The 26,447-nt window shown below is 56.5% G+C and overlaps 1 protein-coding gene across 3 annotated transcripts in view; it reads left to right on the plus strand.

The window, feature by feature from the left end:
* CELSR1 (cadherin EGF LAG seven-pass G-type receptor 1) overlaps positions 1-26,447 on the plus strand; it is a 151,049-nt gene that overhangs the window by 96,983 nt on the left and 27,619 nt on the right. For all 3 annotated transcript variants that reach the window (XM_046646721.1, XM_046646719.1, XM_046646720.1), the window contains exons 6-19: positions 5,682-5,839; positions 6,941-7,104; positions 7,646-7,771; positions 9,651-9,817; positions 15,120-15,305; positions 16,290-16,403; positions 17,344-17,518; positions 18,320-18,461; positions 20,610-20,730; positions 22,413-22,596; positions 22,944-23,045; positions 23,756-23,850; positions 24,271-24,480; positions 25,826-26,009. In XM_046646721.1, the coding sequence (XP_046502677.1) occupies positions 5,682-5,839; positions 6,941-7,104; positions 7,646-7,771; positions 9,651-9,817; positions 15,120-15,305; positions 16,290-16,403; positions 17,344-17,518; positions 18,320-18,461; positions 20,610-20,730; positions 22,413-22,596; positions 22,944-23,045; positions 23,756-23,850; positions 24,271-24,480; positions 25,826-26,009 (2,128 nt within the window). The remainder of the gene's footprint in view (positions 1-5,681; positions 5,840-6,940; positions 7,105-7,645; positions 7,772-9,650; positions 9,818-15,119; positions 15,306-16,289; positions 16,404-17,343; positions 17,519-18,319; positions 18,462-20,609; positions 20,731-22,412; positions 22,597-22,943; positions 23,046-23,755; positions 23,851-24,270; positions 24,481-25,825; positions 26,010-26,447) is intronic.

Here is a 26,447-nt window from a genome sequence, read left to right on the forward strand (position 1 = left end):
GGAGCTCCAGGATGAACTGCCGTGCCCCTACCCTGTCCTTCCTACGTTCCTTCTCTGGCTCTTTCTCCTATGGCGTTGAGGGTGAATCCCTCCATACATGGGGTGTAGACTGGTCAGCAGGTCACCATCACGGGGTCCCAAACACCTGAGTGGAGGCCTGACCAGAGAGCGGGGTCCTGGGAGGGGCCTGGCCTGCCTGGAGCGCAGGAGGGAAGCTGAGGCTCAGGGAGTGGTCTCCGCTGGAGCGTGTCCTCTTACCTGCCGGCCGTGTGGGAGCTCCTCCCAGGCCCAGCCTGGTCTCCGGGGAGACCGCACTGGGTGTGGTGTCGGAGTTCCAATGAAGTCCTGCTGGAGGCTCCTGGGGAATCGGTTTGGATCCTAGAAGCGTGTGTCTGTCCGGATGCTTTCTCCTTGTGACCCTGTCCACCCAAGTGGCTTCAGAGAAATGCCCTGCCTGCTTCCGAGGGAGGGCTTGCCGCCTCTGTGCCAGGACCGGCTGGGTCTTGTCCACATTTCCGGGGGCCGCTGCCATCTGGAGGGCTGTGTTTGGCAAGCCCACACGTCAGGTGTGAACCCCACTGAGTTTGAGAAGTGACAGCACAGTACGTGTTCGAGGCTGCATTTTGACTCTTTGTGACATTCCTAAGGTCCAGCCATCTGTGAATTCTTCGATATGAATGTCGGTTAATCGTTTGTGACGCAGAGCGTCAATCTGTTTCTTTCCCAAGACTTCCCTCTCCTGGTGTCTGGTTTCGAGGCCCACCCCGCCTTCCCCCATCCAGCGTTTGAAATCGAGCCCCCATCAGCCTCCCCGATGAGGAATTGTTTGCAGCAGGTTAAAAGGCTGTAGAAATGTGAGCGCTTCGTAAGGACCAGACGCCTTTGTGCACGCAGTCTCCACGGGCTGCTTTAGAGCGTCTGAGTGGAAACGCACGGGGAGAACCCGCGCAGAGAGAGGAATGTAAGTTGAAGGGAAGAAAAAAAGGGGGCAGACCCCAAGTGATGCCTTCTGACTGATTTACCGAGAATCTGGAACCTGGATATGCACGGATTTGCAGAGCTTGTTGCTTTTGGGTTCCCCTTGAAGTGTGTGGCGGGCCTTTAGGTGTTTTCTTAGAGGGTGGCAGGGCTGAGCATGGTGGCTGTGTCCTCACTGGCCCCGTTTCCACCTGCCCCAGGGCGAGTTCTGTGCAGGGCAGTCTGTGAGCACGGAGGGGAGTAGACGTCACCAACCTCAGGCCCTGTGGCTGGTGGGCGCCTCCAGTTGTGTGTCTTGCGCCTGCTTCCCTCGGCCTCTGAGTGTCCAGGCCTGGCTGCTTCCAGGGGACAGTCCAGGGTAGGTGGGGGCAGGGGGTCCTCCAGGCCTGGCCAGCAGCCCAACAAAGCCCAGCCAAGCCCGAGGAGTGAAGGCTCAGGGGCGCCGGCCTTCGCCATTCTGTGTCCAGCGCCCCTCTGACGTGAGAATTGAGAAAGTGCTCATCTGTCGCCATGTAGCCCCTTTATTCGCATGCTGTCTTTTTCTTTTGGGCAGATGTGTGGCAGGCTTTAAAAATCCTCCTTAGAAATATTTGGGAGCAGTTCCTTTTCTTTTGCTCTTTATTCTTTGTTCCTCCCCAGCCGTGCCAGGAAAGCCATGGCGCGCTTTCCCATCGGCCCTCGCCAAATCTCAATGTTGGCGCTCAGAATGAGCAGCTGAAATCACTTTGTCTGCCTTAGACACGGGAGGTGGACGCACAGAAGGAAGCCTGGCTCTGCCACCGTCTCCCGGTTTCTTTCCCACTGAATTCTCATTCTGCGTGCTGGCCGTGCATCGTGAGATGTGCTGTCTTCCCTTGACAAAAGCAGACAACCTGAGCCCGAATGAGTACACCTGCTGGTGTCTTCGTTTCACGCCTCCCTCCCAATTCAGGCTGCTGTGGAGTTGCATATGTACCACTCACCCCTGACGGAGAACTTTCACTCCTCTTGCTGCATTTTATTGCTCGTGACAATTTGACAGGACGGCCACATGATGTGTTTTATTCCCATTTTACAGATGAAAGTGGGGAAGGAGCTTCCCAAAGGTTATCCAGGTAGGGAGTGGCCAGGGGGTCGAGAATGGTGGGTGCCCATCCAGACAACTTTCTTTTTTTCTTATTGAGGTGAAATTCACACAACATAGAATTAACCATTTAAAGTGAACAATTTAGTGGCATTCAGTGCATTCACAATATTGTGCAACCATCACCTCTGTCTATATGTAAAATATTTTCATCACCCATTAGCAGTCACTCCCAGTTTCCTCCAGTCCCTGCCTCCCAGCCCTGGGAGTCACCAGTCTACTTTCTGCCTATGGATTTGCCTATTCTGGACATTTCAAATAAATAGAATCATGCAATGTGTATGTGGCCTCTTGTGACAGGCTCCTTTCACTGAGTGTAATGTTTTGGAGGTTCAGCCACGTAGGATGTCCCAGTACGTCATTCCTTCTTACGGCTATGTAACGTTCCGTTGATGGAGAGACCACATTGTGTTTCTCCGTTCGTCTTGGGATGGACGTGTGGATTGTTGCGCCTTTAGGCTGTCATGGGTGCTGCTGCTGTAAGCATTTGTGAGCGAGTTGTTATTCGAGTGCCTGTTTTCAGTTCTCTTGGGTGTACACCTGCGAGTGGAGTGGCTGGGTCAGGTGGCAGCTCCCTGTTGACTCTCATGAACCCCATCTGCGCATGTTGAGTCAGCTGCAGCCTCGTTTTCCTGTTGCCCACAGCCTTCCCCCAAGCTGCCCTTGTGCTCTCCTGGTGCTGTTGACCACATGGGATAGTTGGTGCGAGTCAAGCAGACTGGCCAGGATGTGGGCTGCTGCTTCTGGGGCGGCCCTGGAAGGGGTGGAGTGGCGGGTGCCCCGTGGAGCAGGCAGCAGGCCCTCGGCGTCAGGCCTTCTCCCCAATGCTTCCCCTGTGTGTCTCTCCTGCTGGTCCTTCCAGTTCTTGCTCTGAGAATGCTCAGTTCTGCGGCCAACGGGCCATCACTTTTGACTCAAAAGCCGGTGGACCCGGGAGTAGGAATCCAGAGGCAGGTGTCGGGCGATCTGATCAGAGGCTGTTTTTCTAGAAGCCGCACTTGCCGCTTTGGGGAAGGAAAGCCGGGCTCTGCAGTCTGTCTTAAGGGGGCTGTCTCAAGTCCGTAAATGCTGCTCTAAGTAGAAATGTTGATTGTTTTTGTCTTCGCCTCCAGTTTTCCTTTTCCTCGCCGTTTTTGCTTAAATCCCGTAGCTCTGAGCCATTGATGATGAGCAGCAATTTACAATGACTGCAATTGTGTAAACAGCAGCTTCGTTCCAATAAGGCTTGCCAAGCAGAACTGCTGTTTATGTCCTTGCTCTGGAAGCCTCGCACCCATCCCCGAAAATGTAAATTATAAGTTGTAGAGATAATATGGGGCTCGCACAGCTTGGGGATGGTTCTTTCCCCAGGGTTGCACCTAACACGTAAGCATCCCATAATAGGCTTGCACATGTTTTCCAAAGCGGGCAGCTGATACAGAGTGAGAAAACATTATTTTTTATACCCATGAAATTGCTACTTAGCCGAAGGTGAAATCTTGTGGGATGTAGCATATCAGGCCTGTGATCTCACCGACTGATGTAGAAGAAAAGGAAAAGATTATCCGTGACTTAGGAGACCGGGAGGTGCGCACAGGCCTCCCTTGGATTTGCCTAAGAAGGGCTCTCGGGAGACTCCTGTATCTCATGTTGACGTCACCCTCAAAGTCCCTATAATGCAGAGAGGATGGGTATTCTAATATTAAATCCTTATCTTGTAGACAGAGAAGCTGAGGTAGAGCGATGGGGCTCGTCTAGGTCAGATGGTTGGCCAAGGGGGAGCAGAAGGCTCGGCTGGGGTCGCCACGTACAGCAGTGTAGGCTGTGCACTGCCCAACTCCAGGAGGCACCACCGGGGTGAACAGGGACCTCTGGAGCCCCACAGCTCGGCCTCTTTGCTGAGCTCCTCTTACCAGTAGCTGTGTCCTGCCCTCCAGCCCAGTGTCCCCAGTCAAATGGATACTTCTTCGTTCCTATTCAAAGCTGAAGATTTCTTTCTGGATGAACTATGTAGTTGTTAAACTCTCTATGTTTTTGCAACTACTTATTACCTATTCTATTATAAAGAAGCTAAAATTGCATCGTGTTATAAGCTCAAACTGACCCCAGAGCTTTCAAGTGGGAACAGAGTCCGTGGTCTCCAGGGGGAAAGGCAAGGGCTGGGAGCCGCCGCGCGTGCCGATCGTGCGGCCTGGTGGGCCTTCCCACGGGCCGTCTGGGTGGATGTGTAATGTCTGGGATGCGGGTCTTGTTGTCCAGGTTGTGCAGCTGGGAAGGAAGTTCCATTGCCCGGCCCAGCCCGGCCCTCTGGCTCCTGTGCGTTTCTGGAACTTTGAGGCCTGCATGCTGATGTCACGTGGTCGGCGTGCACAGGCTCTGCGTGTCCTGCCAGAAGGACGTCCTGGGGCTGTCTGGGTGGACGTGCTCAGTGTCCTCGAGGGGCAGGCCAGGAGACCGGGCAGGGATGCCCCGAGCCAGGGGCAGGTCTCCCTGGGTGATGAGGGCTAGTCCCTGGACGCAAACCACAGCTTCTTCAGGAAGGGAACCTGTGCCTTCTGGAAGGGAGCAGATCTCCCCCAAGTCACTAGCCCCAGAAGGAATTCTTATACCCTGCCCTGGGCGGGGAGATGGTGTGTGTGAGACCCACAGGGACAGCTGGGCGTGGGGAGAAGCTCAGGAGGAAGGTGGGGCGTGGTCTGTCTGGGGGCACAGAGGGTGGTCAACTTCAGGCCAGCAAAGGAGGGTCATCCAGGGCGAGGAAAGGCACAGGCCAGGAGTGACCATGAGTACCCGCGGGTCACCAGCCTCCTGGCCTGGACAGGAGCCCCGTGCCATGTGGGGGAGACGCAGGGGTGGTCTGCGGGCCAGGCAGTGGCGTCCTAGTGTCCCTACTCTGGGAGCATGGGGACTGGGGGCAGGAACCTGGTCAGGAGGTGCACGGAAACTTGGATGCACAGGCGGAAGTGGGTGTTCAGAAGGAGGGGCCCGGGCTCTGGTGCCGGCTGCCGTACCAAAATACCACAAACTTGGGGGGCTTCAAACAACAGAAATGGATTTTCTCCCAGTTCTGGAGGCCACAAGTCCCGGAGCAAGGTGTGGGTGGGGCCGCGCTCCCTCTGGAGGCTCCAGGGGAGGGTCCTTCCGGCCTCCTCCAGCCGCTGGTGGTACCGGCCATCCTTGAGCTCCTTGGCTTGTAGACGGGTCGCTCTGGTCTCTGCCCCAGTTGTCACGCAGTGGTCTCCCTGTGTGTCTCTGTGTCTGTGTCTTCTTATAAGGACACGATCGTGTTGAATTAGGGCCACCCTACTGCAGTACGACCTCATGTTAAGTAACTATAGTGACAACAACCCTATTTCTAAATAAGGTCACATTCTGAGGTTCGAGAAGGACGTAGTTTTATTTTAGATTGTTAACCCAGTGCAGCTGGTTTTGGGGACTAATCTAAAATGAGCCTGGGGGAGCTTCTTGCCCCTCAGGCACGCCCCGCCCTCCCGCGTCCTTCTCCCTCCTTGGGCAGGGGGGCGTGCGCAGGGGCCGCTGAATCTGCCGAGGGCGCTGGTGGGAGGACGCACTGACGCCCCCTGTGCTTGTCTTCCAACAGCCCAACATCGGCCGCCTGGGCCTGCCCCACGGGCCGTCGGGAGAGAAGGTGGCTGTGGTGACGGTGGACGACTGTGACACTGCCGTGGCCGTGCGCTTTGGCAGCCTCGTCGGGAACTACAGCTGCGCTGCCCAGGGCACTCAGAGTGGCTCCAAGAAGTGAGCATCCCGGGAGGAGGCCCCTGTGCATCCACCCCCACGGCCACCGCTCCAAAAGGGGTCGCCCAGGGCAGGACCCCAACATAGAGCCCCTGGGCCCGGTGCCCTGGCAGCCCCAATCCGGGCTGGAGTCAGATTCCCTCCTCTTCCCTCTGACACATTAGAACCTTCTAGAGTGTGTCCTCTTAGCTGCATCTGCCAAAGTAGTGGACAAACCAGCCGCAGGGTTGTGACGGCCGGCTTGCTGACCCCAGAGACTGTCCTCACTCAGTCTCCACGGGACACCAGCCCCATTCCAGCAAGCGCCGGTCTCGGTGGTTCCATGTTGAGTTGTGATCCTGCTCTGTTAGATTGGAGGGGCTGTGTCACCCTGCTGACCGGGAGGTTTCTTAGGGCTCGTCCTCACTCAGGAGCAAAGAAATGCTGACATAGACCTTGTGGCTCTTCTCGTGTTTCTGGTGTTGTAACACCAGCCTCAAAAGCCAGAGCGAAGGTCGCTGGACTAATTTCTGATTGTGTTTTGGTGGGATATTTAATAAGCTTTTTGACGACCCCGGTTAGATGAACCTGATCTATCCTGGGCATCTGGTGTGGCCTTGGGATGGTCACACACCTGTTTTGGAGGGTTCTCCCCGCTAGCTGTGATGGACGGGGATGGTGCCCCTTTTACTGATGAGAAAGCTATGCCCTGGAGAGTTTAGATGCCTTGCCCGAGGCCACGTGGCTGCTCCTCGGAACCAGGGCTCTGGTTTGCTGGGACCTCCCTTCCAGGGTGTCAGAGGCTGGAGGAAGGCAGAGCCACTGTTTGGGACTGACCCCTGCTCACCGGGCCGCATGTCCTGTGTCTGTGTGGACTGGCCCAGCCTCTGATGCAGGAGCCAGGAAACCGAGGCACAGAGAGGCGTGAACGCCGGTGGTGGATCCGCTTTTTGCGTGCTGACCTGTTGGCCGTCTGCCCGCCTGGCTCCCCGTTTGGTTATTGACATTCAAGATGACAAGCGTGTCCAGTGGCAGAGGCCACTATGATGTCACGGCAGCATTGGGGCCCTGAGTTCACCTCTCGCTGCCCGGACGTCACAGAGGTCAGTTTTGCCTCCCCAGGTCCCTGGATCTGACGGGCCCACTGCTCCTGGGGGGCGTCCCCAACCTGCCTGAAGACTTCCCGGTGCACAACCGGCAGTTTGTGGGCTGCATGCGGAACCTGTCCATCGACGGCAGGAATGTGGACATGGCTGCCTTCATCGCCAACAATGGCACCAGGGCAGGTACAGCGTGACGGCCAGCGTGTCGTGGGGCTGCAGCAATGGTGTCTGGCTGGGCCTCAGTGGCCACGCAGGGGAGGGCCACCTCTGCATCCCAGGCAGTGACAGTTTCCTACAATCGAGCCTGTGTACACCCAGCTGCAGGCCTCCAGGAGGGGAGCCCAGGCTCACAGGCGGCTGCTCTTGGGGTCTGGGAGTTCTGCACTGTGGGGTGGCAGTGATGCTGCTGGGCTAGCCGGCCACCAATCCTGAGGCACTCAATCCCAGGGTCTTGAACATGTCACCAGACGCCCCGGCCAGCTGGCAGGATGGCCCAGAGGCCCAGAGTCTCTGGACGTGGGCATTGCCTTCTGTGCCATTTCAGGTCTGACGTTCTGATGGCTGCCGGAGGGTCCTGGGCCTGCCCACCTTCCCTCTGGCTGTTGTTCACGGGCTCAGTCTTCCTCCAGCGTGGGTCGGTGTTGGGAAACAGCAGCAGATCCCCCTGCGTCACCATCTGCTTGTGTTTCCCACTCCGAGACCACGCCATGCGCTCTGTTTCCAGGCTGCGTCGCACAGAGGAACTTCTGCGACGGGACCTGGTGTCAGAACGGGGGCACCTGTGTCAGCAGGTGGAACACGTACCTCTGTGAGTGCCCACTGCGGTTCGGCGGGAAGAACTGTGAGCAAGGTGAGTGCCTGGCGTGGACGCGTTGCCGTCAGGTGCTGGGTGTCTGGGACCCCTCGTGTGGGGCTCCGAGTCCAGGGCCAGCAGCCTCTGGTGGCCCATGTCCCCCCAGGCATGGGGGGAGTGGGAGCATGCATAGGGCCTGGGCTGGGGTGAGAGGCTGAGGGGGCTCGTGGGGGCACCACAACAGGTGAGCTTGGAGCAGAGGTGGGTGTCGGGGAGGGGTCTGCAGGATGCAACACCTGATCTGAGCAGGGCCAGTGTGAGGTCGGGAGCCCACAGGCACACCAAGCCCTCAAAGGGCAATTCCCCAGGCCCAGGACCGCCCAGGCTCCCTCCTCGCATCCTAGAGGGCCCTCAGCTGGCTGCTTCCCCACGGGACTGTGCTGTGGGTATCAAAGGCAGAGCCTCAGCTCCCCCCCCCGCCCGACCCCCGCGTCTAGTCTGCAGTTACAGACACTGGCAGCTTTTAAACATTTCATTTCTTTTGAAGCAAAACAACATTAATTATCATCATTTTAAAAATCATTGAAGAAGCTCTTTAAAATTAAGGTACACTGAAATTTTAGATAGGGGTAGATTGAAGCCAGGTAAGTTTGGGCGTGCTCCCTGACCCACCTCTGGAGATGCCCAGTGCTCGTTAGCAGGTTGATGGCCCTGAGAAGTCCCGCCCTGGGGTCACCCACTGGCCCCAAAAGCACGGGAATAGGATGGGGCCCCTTTCAAGGCCCCATGGGTCTGTTTTCCGGGCAGTAGGTGGGCCGGGCTCCTTGGGGCCCTGTGGACAGTTAGGCCCAGCCGCAGCTGACCGGCATGTGCAGGAAGCTCAGGCGTCAGGGAGGAGGCGGCAGGCCTGGGTGGACACAGCGCTGGGCGGGGCCGCCCACACCCAGAGTTCCTGTTATGGAGGCCGGGAGTCCCAGCCATGGCTGTGCCAGAGAAAACAGCTGCCAGGGTTTGGGTTCAAAAGAGCAGGAAACAGATGCCCGGTGCTCACAAGGCTAGTTACCCCCAAAAGCAGCCCCAGCTGGGTGCCCTGTGCCATTGGCCTCCTCTTTAACTCCTCATCATGAGGACCCTGCAGTCCCACCTGGAAGAATTCGGGTGAGGTTCTGGGGTGGGCCCCTGCCTGTGGTACGCAGGAGTCTGGAGGCAAAATGACGAAGTTGGTTTGCCTCCACATCCTGCCTGCCTAGTGGCCTGTCTGGCACTCACGGTTTTTCCAGGTGTAACAGACTAGGTGAGGCTGTTGGTCCCCTATTACCACCTCCCCAGTCCTCCCAAACCATCTGGCGGCCCTCAGCTGGTCAGCAGCCTTCTCACCTCTGTGCCCATCACGTGGAGCAGAGAAACAGGCCTGTGTGTCTGGGGGTCGGAAACCCCCCAGACACCAGCCGATGGCGGGTCAGGCTGCAGGGTTAGGAGCATATGCTGTCCCACCAGGAGACCGTCCTCCGTACTACAGCCCCTGCTCCTGCTCCTGGGCTCCCCACCTGGCAGGTGTGGGGTGGTACAAGCAGGCTGGGCTCACAGGGGCCCCCAGCATCCTCGTCTACTGAGCCCGGGGTCCCGAGCTGTCCCACTCTGCCTCCCGTCCAGCTTGAGTGCCCCTTGCCAGGCCCTGGCCACAGCTGGGAACCTACAGGCTTCGGCCTCGCTCCTCAGGGAGGTGGCACGTGTCCCAGGGCATGGGCTTCTGCAGAGCCCACGGCTCTTGGATTCAGAGGGCTCGATGCTGTACCCGTGGAAGTCTGAGACCGGCCTTTGCATTAAAATACTAAAGGCCAGGAGTTCTTCCCTCCCCCCTCCCTGGGAGCCTGTCCCTGAAGAAGATCCTCAGAGGCCGCCTGATTTCCAGAGGCCCCCATGTCTGTGTCCACAGTCATGCCTCACCCCCAGCGCTTCAGTGGGGAGAGCATCGTGTCCTGGAGCGACCTGGACATCACCATCTCCGTGCCCTGGTACCTGGGGCTCATGTTCCGGACCAGGAAGGAGGACGGCGTGCTGATGGAGGCCAGGGCAGGCATGTCCTCCAGGCTCCATCTCCAGGTGAGCGAGAGCCACGTCCACCCTGGGCACCCGCCAGGCCCGTATGCGCCTGAGTGATAACCAGAGTGCTCGGCATCTCGGCCCCAGAAGCACGGGCTTCTCAGTGCACCCACAGAGGGAGCCTCCCCGCCTCGCCACCCCACTCCCCACACCGGCCTGGTGGGTCCCTGGTGTGAAGAAGAAAGGGGACGTGAGTGTGCAGGGAACATGAGCGTGCTTTCTGCGCTAGCACAGTCGTGGCCTTCATAACAGGGAAGAGTACAGAGGAGGCAGCCCGCAGCTCCACAGTCCCTTGGGGGTTGGTTTCCAGCCTTTTCTTTCTTCCTTTATGCCTGGAGAAGGAGTGAGCGTGGGCCTGGGCAGACCCTGTGGCCCAGCTCCTCCACAGCAAAACTCCCAAGGGGTGGTGTAGACGGGAGCTCAGGTCCCCGGCATTTCAGAACCGAAGGAGGCTGGAGCACCGCTGCATGGACATGACCGGCCTCCATCAATTGTGGTTGAGAGTGCTCTGGCGTGCTATCTCCAGGAGGTTGCACCCAGCTAGAAGCTTCAAAAATAATCTTCCTAAAAATTGAATCACCTTAGATGTGTGTTCTGTTAATTGCTTTGGTCTTTACTGTTTGTTTATTGAAAACATTGGATAAGCGATGGAGTTCCTAAAACCTTTTAAAAGATTATTTTAATGCACTGTCTCCCCTAGTGTTTTGCGTCACAAATAGTTCCCCTTGCGTCTTCCCAGCCCTGTGGGTATTTCAAGAGGAAACAATAAGTGAGTTTAATTTGTGAAACTCTCCGGGCTGCCCTTCTGCCTCCAGCTGTCTCTCCCCAGGCCAGGGGGCAGTTCTCACCCTTGCTGTCACCTGGGGTTTTGAGAAGTTGAGCCTGGAGACTCTGCTTCAGCCGCAGTGACCTCGGCGCTGGGGCGGGCTTGCCCAGCCAGGCCCTGAGCTGAGAGCTCGTCCTGGCCTCGCATCCCTCGGCGCTTCCTGTCTGCAGTGACAGCAGGAACAGAATGTTCTTGCGTAAACCCTGCCACCTCTGAACCCTGTCTGCTGGGGGATCGCTCCAGTCTGTCTCCCTCCTGGAAGGTCCACTTTATGGCTCTTCTTAGACCTGCTTTGCCATCCCGACATGGCAGTGGCCTGAGGGGATCGTGCCCGAGCAAGATGCTCCCATAACCACATTGTTCTTTCCTATCTTTCTGCCAGACTTTCCTCCAAGTATGTATACGTGTGTGTGCATGTCTGTGTATGCATGTGTCTGCGTGCGCATGTCTCTGTGCACGTGTGAATGAGATGGACGTGGGCGCACACCGGCTCAGGGAGCAGCACCAGCTTCCTTCACGCAGGTTCTTCATTATCTTCAGAGTGAGCCAGAGGCCCCTCCCTCCTCCGTCCGTGCAGCATGTGGAGTTTCTGCCCCTAGACCAGCCTGCTCAGGGCCAGGCCACACCTGAACACACTGCTGTCATCCCAGGACAGCCTGCTCCAGGTGTAACGGCTCCCACGGTCGGAAAGGTCCTCCTGCAGGTAGCTCTGGTCCCCTCTGACGTAGTCCTCATGTCCTCACCGAGCTGTGCAGCATTTCTTTTCACTCTCGTGGGTGCTGGGACTTCTTACGCTGCCCAGCGCAGAGCAGACTTAATTTCCAGACAGGGCAGGCTGTGCTGAGGTCAGAGACAGTCAGAGGTGAGATGGACCTTACGGAGCATCTGCTCCAATCTCTCATTTTTTCACAGGGGAAACTGAGGCCTAGAGACTCTGAGCTCTGGGTCCCATAGTTCATTCATCACCCAGGTCCTGCAATGTCCACAGGACCCTCTCCCTTCGCCCCTGCCGGCCGTGCATCTGGAAGCACTTCTGTGTGGCAGGGACGGAGGGAGAGGACAGAGGTGCTGCCCAGCGTTCCCTGTGAGCTCCCTGTTGGAGGTCAGCAGGGCAGGACCCTGAGGGCTCCCGGTGTGCTGGCAGGCCCCAGACTTGTCAACAGATCAGTTAGGACAGGGCCCCAAGGAGGCGGTGAATAACCCCGTCTGGGCAGAGGGCTGGGGTCTCAGAGCCCCTACAGAACCTGGCTCTCTTCTTCCACCTGCCCCTCACCCACGTCCCTGTTCAGGAGCGGTTTCCAGCACCGGCCCATTCAGATCCTACTGAAGGTGCAGCTTGTGCATCTGAGATAATTGCAGCTGTCATTGTTTTTCCCTTATTAACTCAGTTTCATAAGTTTACCAGGCGGTCCCAGAAGCTAGCTCTGGGCCAAACCTTGGCAAGCGCAGTTCTGCCCGGGGATGGTGTTTTTCTGTTTGTTTCACTGTTGGAACAGATTAAATTGGCTGTTTTCGATTCAGGTGATGAACTGGGGCTTTCAAGTTGTCATTTGGCACTGGGGTCTCTGTAGGAAAAAAAGTAATGAAACAATGCTGAAATACGCAAACTCCTGTAATGTTTGAGAAATTACGTTGTGGGTAGCTAATCCAAAAAATCAAGAGTTTTTGCCAGGGCCTGTGGCCAGCCTCTCCCTATGGAAGGCTGGGTGACAAGAGTGGTGACCTTGGGGGGTTTCTCCAGACCCCAATGGCCAGCCACCCAGAAGACCACCCCAGGGCAGCTCCCAAAAGCTGTTCAGCTGGGCACTACAGGAGTATTCTGGGCCATTTCCACATGACATGTTTGGAACGGAGCCTCCCGCAGGCCCCGGGAGCTGTGGGGCAGCAGGTGAGGTGTTCCTTGGCCTCCAAGGCCAGCCAGAGAAGCTACATAGTCATCCCACAGCCCAAACAATTTGGGTGATTGCTCTCAGGCGCCCTAAATCCGCCCGCATTGTCGAGTGGGATAACCTCCTTATTGCCGGATGCGTCTCTTAAATCCGGTGACAGACCTAAGGTGGCGAGCACTTACTCCTCGTCCTCCTGGGATTCATTCTGCAGGCATCGCTTTTGTTTGTAGACACATGTTGATTTTATCGGCTTTGGGGTTTTGTCAGCAAGGACAGTGAAAGAATGGTGAGGGAGATTAACGAGTTGACGTAAACTTCTGTGGAACAAAAGGAAGCAAAGTGTAGAAAAGCGAAAAATGAACTTCCCCAATTGACTGCTGACTAAGACTAAAAATCAAAATACATTGTTAATTGCATTATCTTTCTAATCAGTTAAAAAATATTTTCCATTTTCCTTCATAATTTCTTCTTTGATCTGTGGGGTATTGACAGGTATATTTCTGAATTAGCAAACAGCTGGCATTTTCTAGTAAATTATTTTGTTGTTGTTTCTAGCATAATTGCAGGTCAGAGAACGTATGCCGTATGATTTCAGGCCTTTGAAATGTGTTGAGACTTGCTTTCCAGCTCAGAATTTAGTCATTTCTGTGAATGTTCCACCTATACTTGAAAAGAATGTGTGCTCTGCCCTTGTGTTCCGTAGTGTTCTATATATGTCGAGTAGGTGAAGTTTGTTAATTGTGGCATTCAAATCTTCTATATCGTTATTGATTTTTTATGTATTTACTTTTTGTCTGTTTGCTCAGTTAACCGAGCCAGGTGAGTTAAAAATCTCCAACCTTGATTGTGGATTTCTGTCTTACTCCTTTTAGTTCTGTCAGGTTTTGCTTTGTCGATTTTCAGACTGTGTTATTAGGCGCATACAAATTTAGAATTGTTTTATCTTCCTGGAAAATTGATTCTGTTATCATGAAAATTCTCTTTATCTCTAGGAATTACTTTGACCTTAAAGTCCACTTTGTCTCCATGAATATAGCTACACCAGCTTTCTTTTGGTTGGTGTTTACATGATGTATCTTTTTCTATCCTTTTTTTTTCAACCTTTCTGTATCCTTATATTTCAGTTGTGTCTCTTTTAAGCAGTCCACCAATAATTTTTTTTAAAATCTACTCTGTCCTTTAATTGAAGTTATCTTTAAACATGAGTATCTTAGTTTAGTTATAATGCTATTGTCTTATCTTTCTTACATGTATTTAAACATGATAGCTTGACTCTTATCTCATGAAATGTAACATTTACCTCCAGAAATAAGCATCTAGTGGTTCCCTGAATCTGTTTCGTTGTAAGTTCTGTGGTTCTCATGATCATTCTCAAGTCTGTGTCCAGTGGTTGTATTGTCTGGATTCCCATGGGTCTGTTCCCGCTGTTTCTTGCTTCTCTTGGTTTTCAAGCATACTGTCTTATCTCCTTGGGTACTGGGTTATTTTTGATTGACTGCTGGACATCGTATTGAAGAACTAGAGAGAATTTGAAACTAGGATGGTGGTGTCACCATCCCCCATGTTTGCTTCTGGTTGGCAGCCCCCACCCTAGGCAGGCTCTGAATTCTAATTTTTATCCTCCCAGCCCCATGAGCCTAGAAAACTTTGCTCAGCTTTCAGCCCCAGCTGTGTCTTTCAGAACCAGCTGATGACCACAGAGGAAAACAAACAGCAAAATTATTTTCAGATTCCCATTTTATTTCCTTTTGCAAAGATTGGCACCTGAGCTAACATCTGTTGCCGATCTTCTTTTCTGTTCTTCTTCTTCTCCCCAGAGCCCCCCAGTACACAGTTGTGTATTCTAGTTGTGCTGTGTGGGACGCCACCTCAGCATGGCTTGATGAGTAGTACTAGGTCCGTGCCCAGGATCCAAACCTGCAAAACCCTGGGCGGCAAAGTGAAGCGCATGAACTTAACTGCTCCACCGTGGGCTCAGCCCCTCAGGTTCCCGTTTTTTCCCCTGGTTATGCCTCTGTAACTCTACAATGACTTGAGTCACTCTGATGCCTTCAGACAGATGTGCTTTAATATTCTGTCTCGTTTTTCCAGGTGTTCTCAGGAGGAGGGTTGGTCCAAACTGCCCGGTCCTTCATTAGGGGAAGTAAGATCTGGGTGGTGCCCCTGGCTATGTTTTCTTAAAACATGAACATCTTAGGCCAGTTTCAATGCTGATTTCTGGGTTTTGTACATATATTTAAACGTGGTGGCCTGAATCTTGTCTCATAAAACATAATGCTTATGTCCAAAATGAGAGCCCACTAGTCACCTGAATCTGTGATTGTTCCCAATACTTAAGTCTAATGGGCTTTATCTTACTTGACCTCTGTCAGAATTTGACGCTTCCTACCATAGGAAAGGCATGTAATCCTGAAGAGTCGCAGGCACCACCACCAGACTAAGCTGGGCCTAATGTGTAGGCCCGTCTGTGATCCGATGCCCTGCAGTAGGTCTGTCCGCATGGCTTTGTTACCTAAGTGACTGCAAAGTATTTTCTATTTTGTCGTCATCACATCAGTCGGTCGGTATGGCTCTCCCTGTCCTGCAGATCCTGAACAGCCACGTCCAGTTTGAGGTGTCCCGTGGCCCCTCGGATGTGGCATCCATGAGGCTGTCCAGGTCACGTGTGACTGATGGGGAATGGCACCATCTGTTGATAGAACTGAAGAGCGCCAAGGAGGGCAAAGACATCAAGTACCTGGCGGTCATGACCTTGGACTATGGGATGGACCAGGTGAGTTGGCACCTGCACCCTCTTTGGAACAGACCCCTTTGTCAGGCCCGTGGGAAACAGAAGGACCCATCTATGCACCAGGACCCACCAGAGCCCTTGTGGATTTGAGGATGCATGTTCCGGGCCCCCCTGAATTTGGGTCTCACATTACCCTTTATGCTGAGGTCCCCGGCGTCTGCATCTCATCCCCCTGCTAGATGGTCAGCTCCTGGCATCAGGAACTGGACTCCGTCCACCTCTGTGTCTCATCATGGAGCATGGGCGCCTTCAGCAGAGGTTCCTTTTAGCAAAGCTGTCTTGAGCAATGACTGTGTGCTCAGCACCAAGCCTCTGGGGCAGAAAGATGAGTGACATACAGGTTCTTGCCCTCAGAGTGGACGGTGTGTAAAGGTGGGTGAGCAGTGAGACCTGGGTACCAGAGGGGACCATGGGACACCAGAGACGTCCAGGTAGTCAAGTGGTGCAGCTGGTGTTCCCAGCAGGGCATGCCCAGAGAATACTTGCTGGACCACTCTGCAGCCGAGAGGCATTTTTACAGGATGCCACACACTGAGGGGCTGCGTGTGTTTCTTAAGTGTTCTTGGAGTCTAGGCTCATCTCATACTAAGCAGCTGTCACATTCGATGTGCACGCCTTCCAGGGCCCGAGGACCCGGCCAAGGGTCTCTTAGATCCCGCAGCAGGGGACCTGTTTTCCATTTGCTGCTGTCTTCGTGCTTACCCAGCTCTTTCTTGCCCAGTGGCTCATTAGTGGTGCCCATTATGGAAGTAGGAGGGTTGCTCAGGTCCCCCCAGCTAACCGTCTTGGCTGGCCCGGGCCTCGGACATGTGTCTTCTGATGCGGTTCCCACGCCCTGCCCGTCACACGCAGTCAACGGTGTTCTGCACCGGGAACCCTGAGCCCAACTGCATTTTAGCCGTCGAGTATGGTCTTCTCAGCCACATGTTCCCAGTATGGTGGGTGCAGCCCCGTCTCCTTTCACAGGACACGGTGCAGATTGGAAACCAGCTTCCAGGGCTGAAGATGAGGAGCCTCATCGTGGGGGGCGTGTCTGAAGACAAGGTCTCCGTGCGCCAGGGTTTCCGGGGCTGCATGCAGGTATGGCCGATCGCGGGGCGCCCCCCACTTCGTGGCTGGCTCGGGGGCTGCCATCACTGCGGTTGGCGCCATTGGTCAACCTGTTAGTTTTCAGTAGACAAATCATTTGTCTGGCAGCCAAGCCAACCTTAACAAGTTTCCAACTTAGAGCCATCCTCCCCCATGGGTCCCCTCAAGGTCAGCGGCACCCAGACCCCCTGTGCTGGGCTCTCCCCACTATGTCCCCCACTACCATGCCACATCAGCCACCTGCAGCTCTGCCTTCATGTCGCATGCAGAATCTGCCCCTTGCTGCCTCTCCCGGCCCGACCCGGTCCACCCCCACGCTCATGCCCTCGTCCAGGTGTTCTAGCAGCAGCCCAGCGAGCTGTTTGTAAAGGAGCTCAGCTCACAGCGCCTGCTCCTGCCCTCCAGGCCTCCCATGCAGAGAAATAAACCCCTTACTTGCCTTCGCCGCCCCCACACCCGGGTGATTTGCCCTGGCGTGTGCTCTGAGCTCCCTCTCCACGTCTCCGCCCTGCCTCGGCCACCCAGGCTTCCTGCCCTGGAACTTGCGGGGTGCGGCCCCACCAGGGGGGGCTTGTGCAGTGGCCCCTGTGCCCGGATGCTATCTGCACAGCCACCGCCTTCTCCATGAGCTACCTGGCCCACCTTCATCAGAGTCCTGCCCTCCAATGGCCTGCCCTCATTCATTTTTTCTTCACGCCACTAAGGGTGGATTATATGGTTCTGTCTTCATTTCCTGGTAGCCTGTCTCCCTGCCTGGAGTACAAAGCTGATGGGGGTGGAAGTGACCTCTGCTCATCCAGTCCCAGCTCTGCAGAAAAATGAAACAAGGGACTCAAGAGAATTTGGGGTTCCCTTAACCCCTGATTACCTTTTGGAGTTCCTCCTGCCCCAAGGCCCCGGGACCAAGTCCAGCTGCCCTTTTTTAATGCAGGGAGTGAGAATGGGGGAGACGTCCACCAACATCGCCATGCTGAACATGAATGACGCCCTCAAGGTCAGGGTGAAGGACGGCTGTGACGTGGAGGACCCGTGTGCCTCCAGCCCCTGTCCTCAGCACAGCCGCTGCCAGGACTCCTGGGACAGCTACTCCTGCGTCTGTGACAAAGGTGGGAGCCCCAGCGTCCACCCCCCTTTTTCCTGATGCCCGTGAGTGCTGGGCGATGCCTTTGGTGTTTAAAATACACCGAGGAAAGCTAAGTCGGGGCGTCACCTTCCCCCATCAACTCTGTGGGTCTGTGGAGCCCTGGGCTCTGTTTGTGACTGATAAGTGGGCCCTCTCTTAAAATGCATTCCTGGGTCTCTTCTTCACTTGGGGCACACCAGGCTTTGTCCTTGGCACATGATGACATGATGGAAAGAATTAGTAAAAAGTACACGTTTTAAAAGATTATACAGCGGCCGGCCCGGTGGTGCAGTGGTTAAGTTCAGGCACTCCACTTTGGCAGCCTGGGGTTCGCAGGCTCGGATCCCAGGTGCGGACCTAGCACTGCTTGTCAAGCCACACTGTGGCAGCATCCAACATAAAGTAGAGGAAGATTAGCACAGATATTAACTCAGGGCCAATCTTCCTCACGAAATGAAAAAAAAAAGATTATGCATTCACCAGTTACCTCTGAGTATTGAGGTGCTGCAACCATGCTCAGCTGGTACCTGCACCATGTGTGCTGGGGTGGCCTGGACTCCCTACCCCACAGCTTCTGCGCTCCTGGGGGTGGTCTGGGAGACCCTCATCTCTGCATCTCTACATCTGACCCACCGAATGTCTGTGTTTCTCATGACTCTGAGGTGCCCCTCCCACTTTGCTCCATGAAGTAGCATAGGAAGCTGAGTCTCAGGGCAGCCAGAGTTCTCGAGGCATCTTCGCCCAGAGGGTCTGGGGTTGGGGTAATGCTGGCCTGTCCCCACAGGGTACTTTGGAAGGAAATGTGTGGACGTGTGTCACCTGAACCCCTGCGAGCACGTTGCGGCCTGCGTGCGCAGCCCCGGCTCCCCGCGCGGCTACGTGTGCGAGTGCGGGTCCAGCCACTATGGGCAGTACTGCGAGAACAGGTGAGAGCACACCCGCGACACAGGCTCTCGAGCCCACGCAGCCACTGCGCCTGCAGGTCTGTTCTCTCCCCTTTGTCGTTTAACCCGAAAACATATAGAATTCTGGATAATAAGGACAGATGTTTATGTTTTTCTAATTTGGCATGAAACAAATGAGAATCAAATTGGGCATCTCAAACCAGCCCCGTTTGAGCGAATTTCCACTCCAGAAACACACGGCCCCGCTCGTTCATCTATAGCCCACTGTGCTCTGGGCAGGCGGGCGCTCAGCCGCGGGAGGAGGAGTGTAGTCACAGACACACTTCATCCTTCCACCTGGGGGCTTGGAGTCATGTCTGACGTGCCCGTAAGTCCTAGAGTGGTTAGTCAGGGAGCCGGGCCCTCTCGGGGCCCCCAGAGCCCAGGGTGTGGTCATTGCAGGTTGGTCACTTTCTCCCAGGAGGAGCCGCTTGGTTCTCCACAAACCAAGACTCGGGCCCTTTGGAGGTGATGCTGTCACGGCTAGTGGTCGTCGGCAAATGCTGGCCATCCTGGGGCAGGAGCCACGTAGGCCCCAGCCTGCTCTGCCTGGCAGGGGTGACTCCCTCTGCTCTTTGTCCACTGGGGACCAGAATGTGAGCGAGACACAACCCCAGCTGTCAGGCTCGTGGTCTCAGGGGAAGTGGGTGCCACACGGCATGCTGGACGACAGTGGGAGGGGAGCCAGGGCGGCTGAAGGGGTCGAATTCGAGGGGTCAAACTACTGGGGCAGAGCCAGAGAGCAGCAATGGGATGAGGCCAGTCTGAAGAGCTCAGCGGGTTGGTCCCAGGGGCCCATGCTGTCCTGGGCATGTCCTGCCCTGGGGAGGCAGACAGGCCTGGGAGGGGGCCACCCCCGCAAGCAGGAGCAGAGCTTGGCTTTGTGGGGGCCGTGGGGCCCAGCAGACGAGTGGCAGGATTGGGTCTGGGTCTCAGGCCCCCAGCTCCCGAGTGGAGTGTGGTTGGAGCAGGCAGCAGCTGGAGGCTGGGGGACCAGCTAGGAGGCCGGTGTGGTGCCCCTGAGGCCTGGCCTTGCAGGCACTGCAGGGCTGAGGAGCAGTGAGGAGAAGGCATATGCCAAGGCTCTGTGGTCCCCAAGCTGTAAATGCAGATCTGAAAACACCAGGCTGGAGCCCCAGGCGCAGGAACTCTGCCCTGCCCATTTTTATGCTCCTGTTATGTATACAGTCAGTACTTAATAATTGCTTGTCAGGTGAGTGAGTGAGGTTGACAGCTGGGCAGGGGGGTGGATGGAGTGCTGTTAGCCAGGGTAGTAAACACAGGGCGACGCCTCATTGTGAGGAGCCTGAAAGACACTTAGGGGCATCCCGCAGGCAGGCCAGTCTGCAGGTGACACTCAGGTGACACTCAGGTTGGGAGGGGAGGTAGGTGACAGTGACAGCGCCTTGCAGGGGTGGGCCTGGCCTTGTCACTGTTGATATCTCTTATCTCAGGGTCTGCTGGCTCACGAGGCAGGTCTCGGTGGGTCTAACGATTCGGAGCCCAGTGGGTCCAGCCCATGGCCGCACTGACCTGAGTGAGGCACACGTTGCATCTGTGGAGAGGCTGCTCTGAGCATCTGTGGGGACATTGCGAGCATTCAGCCCAGGGCACCTGGGGAGCCATGGATGCTCCAGAGTCCCTTGTTCGGGATCCTGGAGCTGGCAGACAGCCCAGGTCCCTGGAGAAGGTTGCCCACAGCAGCTGGGCTCAGTCCGGGGTCGTGCGTGAGAAGCTCAGCCGTCACTGAGCCCTGTGAGCCAGGCGTCGTTGCTTGGGTGCCAGGCAGAGTGAGCGTGGTGAAGTCCTGCTGATAGGCAGCCCCATCAGGGCTGGGGTACTCACCTGTGTCTTCCCAGTAGAAGAAAAAGCGAGCAAACAAATTACTTTAAAATAACGGTGTTGCAGGTAGAACCCCTCCAGATGTGGGGTCCCTGAAGGCTGGGAGCAGGACACAAGATTCTAAGGGTCCTGGGGTTGGGGGCCAGCAGGGGGAAACTGAGGCCCTTCGAGCCTTGTCTGGTGCCTGGAACCGGGCCAGCCAGGGCTGCAGGCCTCCAACAGGCCCCCTCTCGTTCCAAGAAGGACAGTTATGCACACCTTCCATCCGCCGCCTTATTTGCCCGACAGGATCGACCTTCCGTGCCCCAAAGGCTGGTGGGGGAACCCCGTGTGCGGACCTTGCCACTGTGCTGTCAGCAAGGGCTTTGACCCCGACTGCAACAAGACCAACGGGCAGTGCCAGTGCAAGGTGAGGCCTGGGCTGCGGGTGGACAGCTGGGACACGCAGCCCAGCCCACCTCGAGCGCCGAGCCCAGGGAGATGGCTGAGCACGCGTGCACACGCCCACGAACATGCACACCCACACATGCATAAATACACATAGCTATACACAGGTCTGCCTGGGCCATTTACACACACAGGGTCCTGAGCCCAGGGAAATCGGTGTGCACACACACGCACTTAGGTACAGATGTGGTTTTAGATTTTTTGCTGCCCACCGATGTACTGTGCATACACCAGGGCTGGTTTCCACCTGTAAGCTGGTTTAGACCGTGGGAACTAGGACGCTCAGCCCCACACCCAGTTGGTAACAGGAAAGAGCAATTTCTGTGAGGTTGTCTCATCTTCAGCACCAACCATGGGCTTCCTAGTTGGCCACTTTCCTTGTCTTTTATCGCACTGACATGCAACGATGCCCAGAATTTAAACTGTGAAAAGCTTGGCCTCCACCCCCGCCCCAGGTGTCTGTCATTTGCACACACAGCACAGAGCTGGGCTTCTCGGGGTCTCTGAACATGTCGAGTGTTCTCAGTCCAAATCATATGAAACCCCGGCCCCCTCAGCCTCCTGGAAAATGTCACGTAGCTTCAGAATCCTGTCAACTGCTTTTGAGCTGCCAGTAATCTGAAACCCAAGGGAAAGGTCTGCTGCTAACGGAAGCTGCTCAGCAGGGGACACGCACTGTCACGCGGACAGGCTTGCTGACCCAGGAAGGAAAATGGCCGTCATGGGTGCCCTCTGACCCTCCCTGGCGGTCTGCTTAGCATCAGTAATGTCCTGAGTGCCCCATGGTGCTTCTAAAAATGGAACATGACTTGTCTCTTGAAACACTTAAATGAAAAAATTATAACGGCCACAGCGGGTGAGGACTGGGCAGGCCATGTGGAGCACTATGGCGGTTGTGGCCTCCATGGGTACAGGTCAGGAGGGTATTTGGGGAAAACGTGCCTAGAATTTTTTCTCATCAAAAATTATAAAAAATTGGAAAGGAATTTACAAGGGGACTGTGACAGCCATCTCCCCTCCCAGGGTGATGGCTAATGTTGTCATGCCCCCTCCAGAGCCCTGAGGCACCCACAGTTGGAGCCCCCCATGGGGACAGTGCTGTGTCCCACCTGGCGCAGAAGCCTAGGCACAATTCACAAGTCTTCCAAAGTCACAGCCCGTCCTAGTTTTTAGGGGGAGACGCTTGGACCTGGGGGGCTGGGAGACCGGGACGGGCAGGATGGCAGTGGACGGCCCAGTTGGGCGTAAACCCAGGACTTTCTGAATCTGAAGCCCACGCTCTTGACCATCCCCCTGACCTGCCCAGTGGCAGACCTTAAAGTGGCTTCCAATTTCTCACGATTAAAAAAAATGCTCCAACAGCCATCCTCCTACGTGAATCTCCATTTGAATCTCTGGCCCTTTTTAGGACAGATGTGAAGGTGGCCCATAATAAGTGTTGGCTAAGAAACAAGGAAGGGAGAACACCTGCCCCGTCTGGCATGTTGGGTCCCCGAGGTCTGCCCACCCCAGGACCTCGGGTGGAGGGCAGTGGGGGAAGCCCAGAAGCCGGGCTGGGACCCAGACGCAGCTCAGGAAACGTCCTTCCGTGCATGGAGCCTCTGCCGGCGTCTGCGGTCCCACGTGCTGCCCTGGCTTTTGCAGGAGAATTACTACAGGCCGCCGGACCAGGATGCCTGCCTGCCATGTGACTGCTTCCCGCACGGCTCCCACAGCCGCACCTGCGATGCGGACACCGGGCAGTGCGCCTGCAAGCCTGGTGTCATCGGCCGCCAGTGCAACCGCTGCGACAACCCCTTTGCCGAGGTCACCATGCTTGGCTGTGAAGGTCTGCATTGCCCCTTGAGCCCCCGTTCAGGCCGCATCTCGGGGACAGGCTGCTGGGCTCGCCTGTGTGTATGTGTCTGCGTGTACACCACACACTCCTGGGGTTCGGGGAGCTCTCAGCAGCTTCATGGTCTCACCGTGTCCACTTGGCCTTAGTTAACTCTGGCCCTCCATGGCTCAGAGCCTGGGTCTCCCCTGCCTGCTGTTCTAGCCCTGATGGCGGAAGATGCGAGGGGTCCGGTTCTTGGCAGGAGGGGGCCTCCTCCAGGGAGGAGCGTGCAGAGAGCATTGCCCATTTGCAGGCACGGCCATGCCAGCCTGAGCCACCTTCTCTCCTCTGTCCCCCAGTGATCTACAATGGATGTCCCAGGGCGTTTGAGGCCGGCATCTGGTGGCCGCAGACCAAGTTCGGGCAGCCGGCCGCAGTGCCATGCCCCAAGGGATCTGTGGGTAAGTACCGTGGCCTGTGGCATCCCTTCCAGGCAGGACATGGACAGCAGGATGCAGCTTGCCTGAGAGTTGACCGAGGCATCGAAACTCACGGATGTTGCGTGTTGAAAAAATTTCTTTAGCCAAAGTGTTAAGGGGAAAGAAGAAAACCTTTTCCTTGATAGTAAATGACGAAACCTGGAACGGGCATAAAGTAAACATACAGAGCAAGTGGCTGAGGGACTCAGGCAGGCTGCTCCACTGTTCCTGGCTTTGGGGTCTCTGCGTGGAATGGGGATGGTGGCTGCAGTGGCACCAGGAGCGGTATGAGGCGGTCCAGTGAGACAAGCACAGAAAGCGCACAGCCCGGGTTGGCTTGGTGGCAGGCCAGTCATGCCCTGGGAAACTGTGGGTATTTGGTGAGCCCCTGAGCTGCTGTCTTTTTTGTGGACTTGCTCAGGTCTTGGCCCGTGGTGGCTGGACAGCTCAGGCCAGCTGCAGGGCTGATAGTCAACATCGGGCAGTTTAAACGTGGCCCCAGGCATGAGAGGAGAGAGCTCGTGTTGGCCTCGTGGCCATGGCACCTGCCTGGCCCTAGGTTGGCCGAGGGGTGCACATCACCCCTGGGGTTCACACCTCACTGAATACCCCAGGTTAAATACATTCGGATAAACAAGGATTAATTAACAATTCAAGTTTCAGGTTTTACTTGTCTGTTCTCTGCTCCCCAGGAAACGCCGTCCGACACTGCAGTGGGGAGAAGGGCTGGCTGCCGCCCGAGCTCTTTAACTGCACCACCGTCTCCTTCGTGGAGCTCAAAGCCTTGGTAGGCCTGCGCCCCAGGGACGTGCGTGGGGACAGGGCTACCTGAGGGGGTGGGCTCGAGGTCACGGGCAGGGCGTGGCCCAGGAACATCGGCACTCGCATCCTCTTTCCCCTCGGGACCCATCTCTGCACCTGGGTCTGCAAACTCCATCCGCTGCCCTCCCGTCCTGCCCCTCTCTCCATGCATCATCCTCTCTCGCTTCCTCCACTTGGTGTCTTTTCCCAAGGGTTTTGTGGCCTCACGGAGCCTCCTTTCTCGTGCCACAGTTGTCAGCCAAAGTTCGTTCTTGGGTTTCTGGATTTTGTAAGTTCTTTTCTGCCGAGGAATTTTCTGCCGGAAAGTAGTGGGTTTCTGAATAGCAGGAGGGACCCAAAGCAACCTCAGTAGGTTCACAGACGCGGCTTCTGCTCCCCGTTCCAGAACGAGAAGCTGAGCCGTAATGAGACGCGGATGGATGGCGACGGGTCCCTGCGGCTGACCAGGGCGCTGCGCAACGCCACGCGGCACACGGACGTGCCCTTCGGCAACGACGTGCGCACGGCCTACCAGCTGCTGGGCCGCGTCCTGCAGCACGAGAGCGGCCAGCAGGGCTTCGACCTGGCGGCCACACGGGATGCCAACTTCCACGAGGTAGGAGGCAGGGGGCAGGTGGCCCCTGGGGGAAGCCTCGCATGCCCGGGGCCGAGCCGGGAGCTCAGGCACCTTCAGGGGCTCGGGGGACGGCCAGGAGCCTCGCTTGGCTGTGAGGGCTCCTCGTGCCCACTGTCCTCGAGGCAAAGCCTCACTTTCCCACGTGAGCCGAGGCTGGCGGTGACCAGCAGGACTGAGTAGGGGGGGCAGGAGCGTTGTGTCCAGGGCACGTGTGGTCCACAGTGTTGATGATGATGGTGATGGCCACGAGCAGTTGACCGCTTCTGTGTGCCAGATGGTGTTCTAGGTGGCTTATGTGAACTGGCCCACTTGTTCCCCACACACGCCCCGGGACATAGAGCAGTTATCACCTCATTCTACAGGTAAGGAAACTGAGGCACAGAGCTCAAGGGCACACAGTGCGTAAGGGTGGGTCTCCAGAGCCCCCGCTCCCAGCTGCACACTCCAAGGTCCTGCTTTCAGAAGGCCGTCCTGTCTCCTGCAAGGACCGTCCTGTTCTCTGTGGGTTTAAGTAATTGGCCCCTGAGAAATGTCTGTTTAGAATAATTGCTGGGGAGGCACGCACTCATCCTGATGTTTGCGCCTGCTCTTGGAGGGGGCAGCCTCGCCTCCTGCTTCCTCTTTGCTCCTCTCTAGGCCTCCCCATCCACACGGAGCCCTTGGGGGGCCTCTCCATCCGTGCAGAGCCCCCGGGGGGCTCTCCCCGTCCATTCAGAGCCCCTAAGGGGGCCTTCTCGTCCACGCAGAGCCTTTGGGGGGCTTCTCCATCCATGCAGAGTTCCTGGGGGCTCTCCCTGCCCGTTCCGAGCCCCCATGGCCCAGGCAGCATCCTCACTTGCATGTCAATCTTGCCTGAGTGTTTGGGTCAATGGAGTTTGTTCCCATTTTCAATGTTTTGCAAATGGAAGTTTCCCCTCCTGGCTTCTGTCTTGCGTCAGGGCCCCCGAGCCCCATAGACAGCCTCTCACGTGCCCCACAGTGTCCACCTGTTCACGTAACCCCGAGGTGTGCGGGGGAGCGAGTACCACCACAGAGGAACCTGCCCCATGTCCTTGGGCTGCCTCACTGTGCGCTCAGCGGCCAGGTGGTGGGGTTGGGGGCTCTCATGTAATCAGGGGCGTCTCCCCTTTGCGTCTCGGGGCTTCTCCCTGGCACACTGTCTTTGAAATGAGACACCAACAGTCTCTTTGCCCCTCTGATCCTGCCCACCCAGCTCCTGGCGAGCTAAAGGTTTCTGGAACCTGGTGCTCCCGTTGCGTTGGCCGGGCTCCCACGGGGCGGCCGCGCAGCGAGCTGAGCGCCATCTGTCTGTCTGTCTGACCAGGACGTCATCCACACGGGCAGCGCCCTCCTGGCCCCGGGCACCAGGGCCGCGTGGGAGCACATCCAGCGCAGCGAGGGCGGCGCCGCACAGCTGCTGAAGCATTTCGAGGCCTACTTCAGCAACGTGGCACGCAGCGTGCGGCAGACCTACCTGAGGCCCTTTGTCATCGTCACCGCCAACATGAGTAAGGGCCTCGTGCCAGCATGGGGGGTGGGGCACTCCTAGGGCAGATCCTGGGGCCGTCTGGGCTGCGCCCCCCAGCTCGGCCGTCTCCCAGGACAGGGTCAATACTCTGCCTCCGTTTCCTTGCCTGTAAAATGGGACGAACGTGGCCCTCCTTGTCCAGCCTTTTCAGAGATGATCCACAGACACACGTCTCTGCTGGGCCCAGGAAATCGGGGACAGGTGCCAGGCAGGGGAGACGAGGAGGCAAGGTGCTGGCAGCGTGACCTTGGTGGTCCACGGCCTCTTGGAACTTGGGTGTGAGACTGGCTGTCTGGGAAGGGGGCGTGGAGGGCCTGGCCACAGGTCCAGGCTCACTCCGAGGTGCGGACCCAGGGAGGGACGCAGGACAGGGCGGCTGAGCACCCTGCCAGATGAGCCATCAGGAGAACATCCTGTG

The sequence above is a fragment of the Equus quagga genome, chromosome 19 (genome assembly GCF_021613505.1).
Source record: "Equus quagga isolate Etosha38 chromosome 19, UCLA_HA_Equagga_1.0, whole genome shotgun sequence".
Classification (NCBI taxonomy): Eukaryota; Metazoa; Chordata; class Mammalia; order Perissodactyla; family Equidae; genus Equus; species Equus quagga.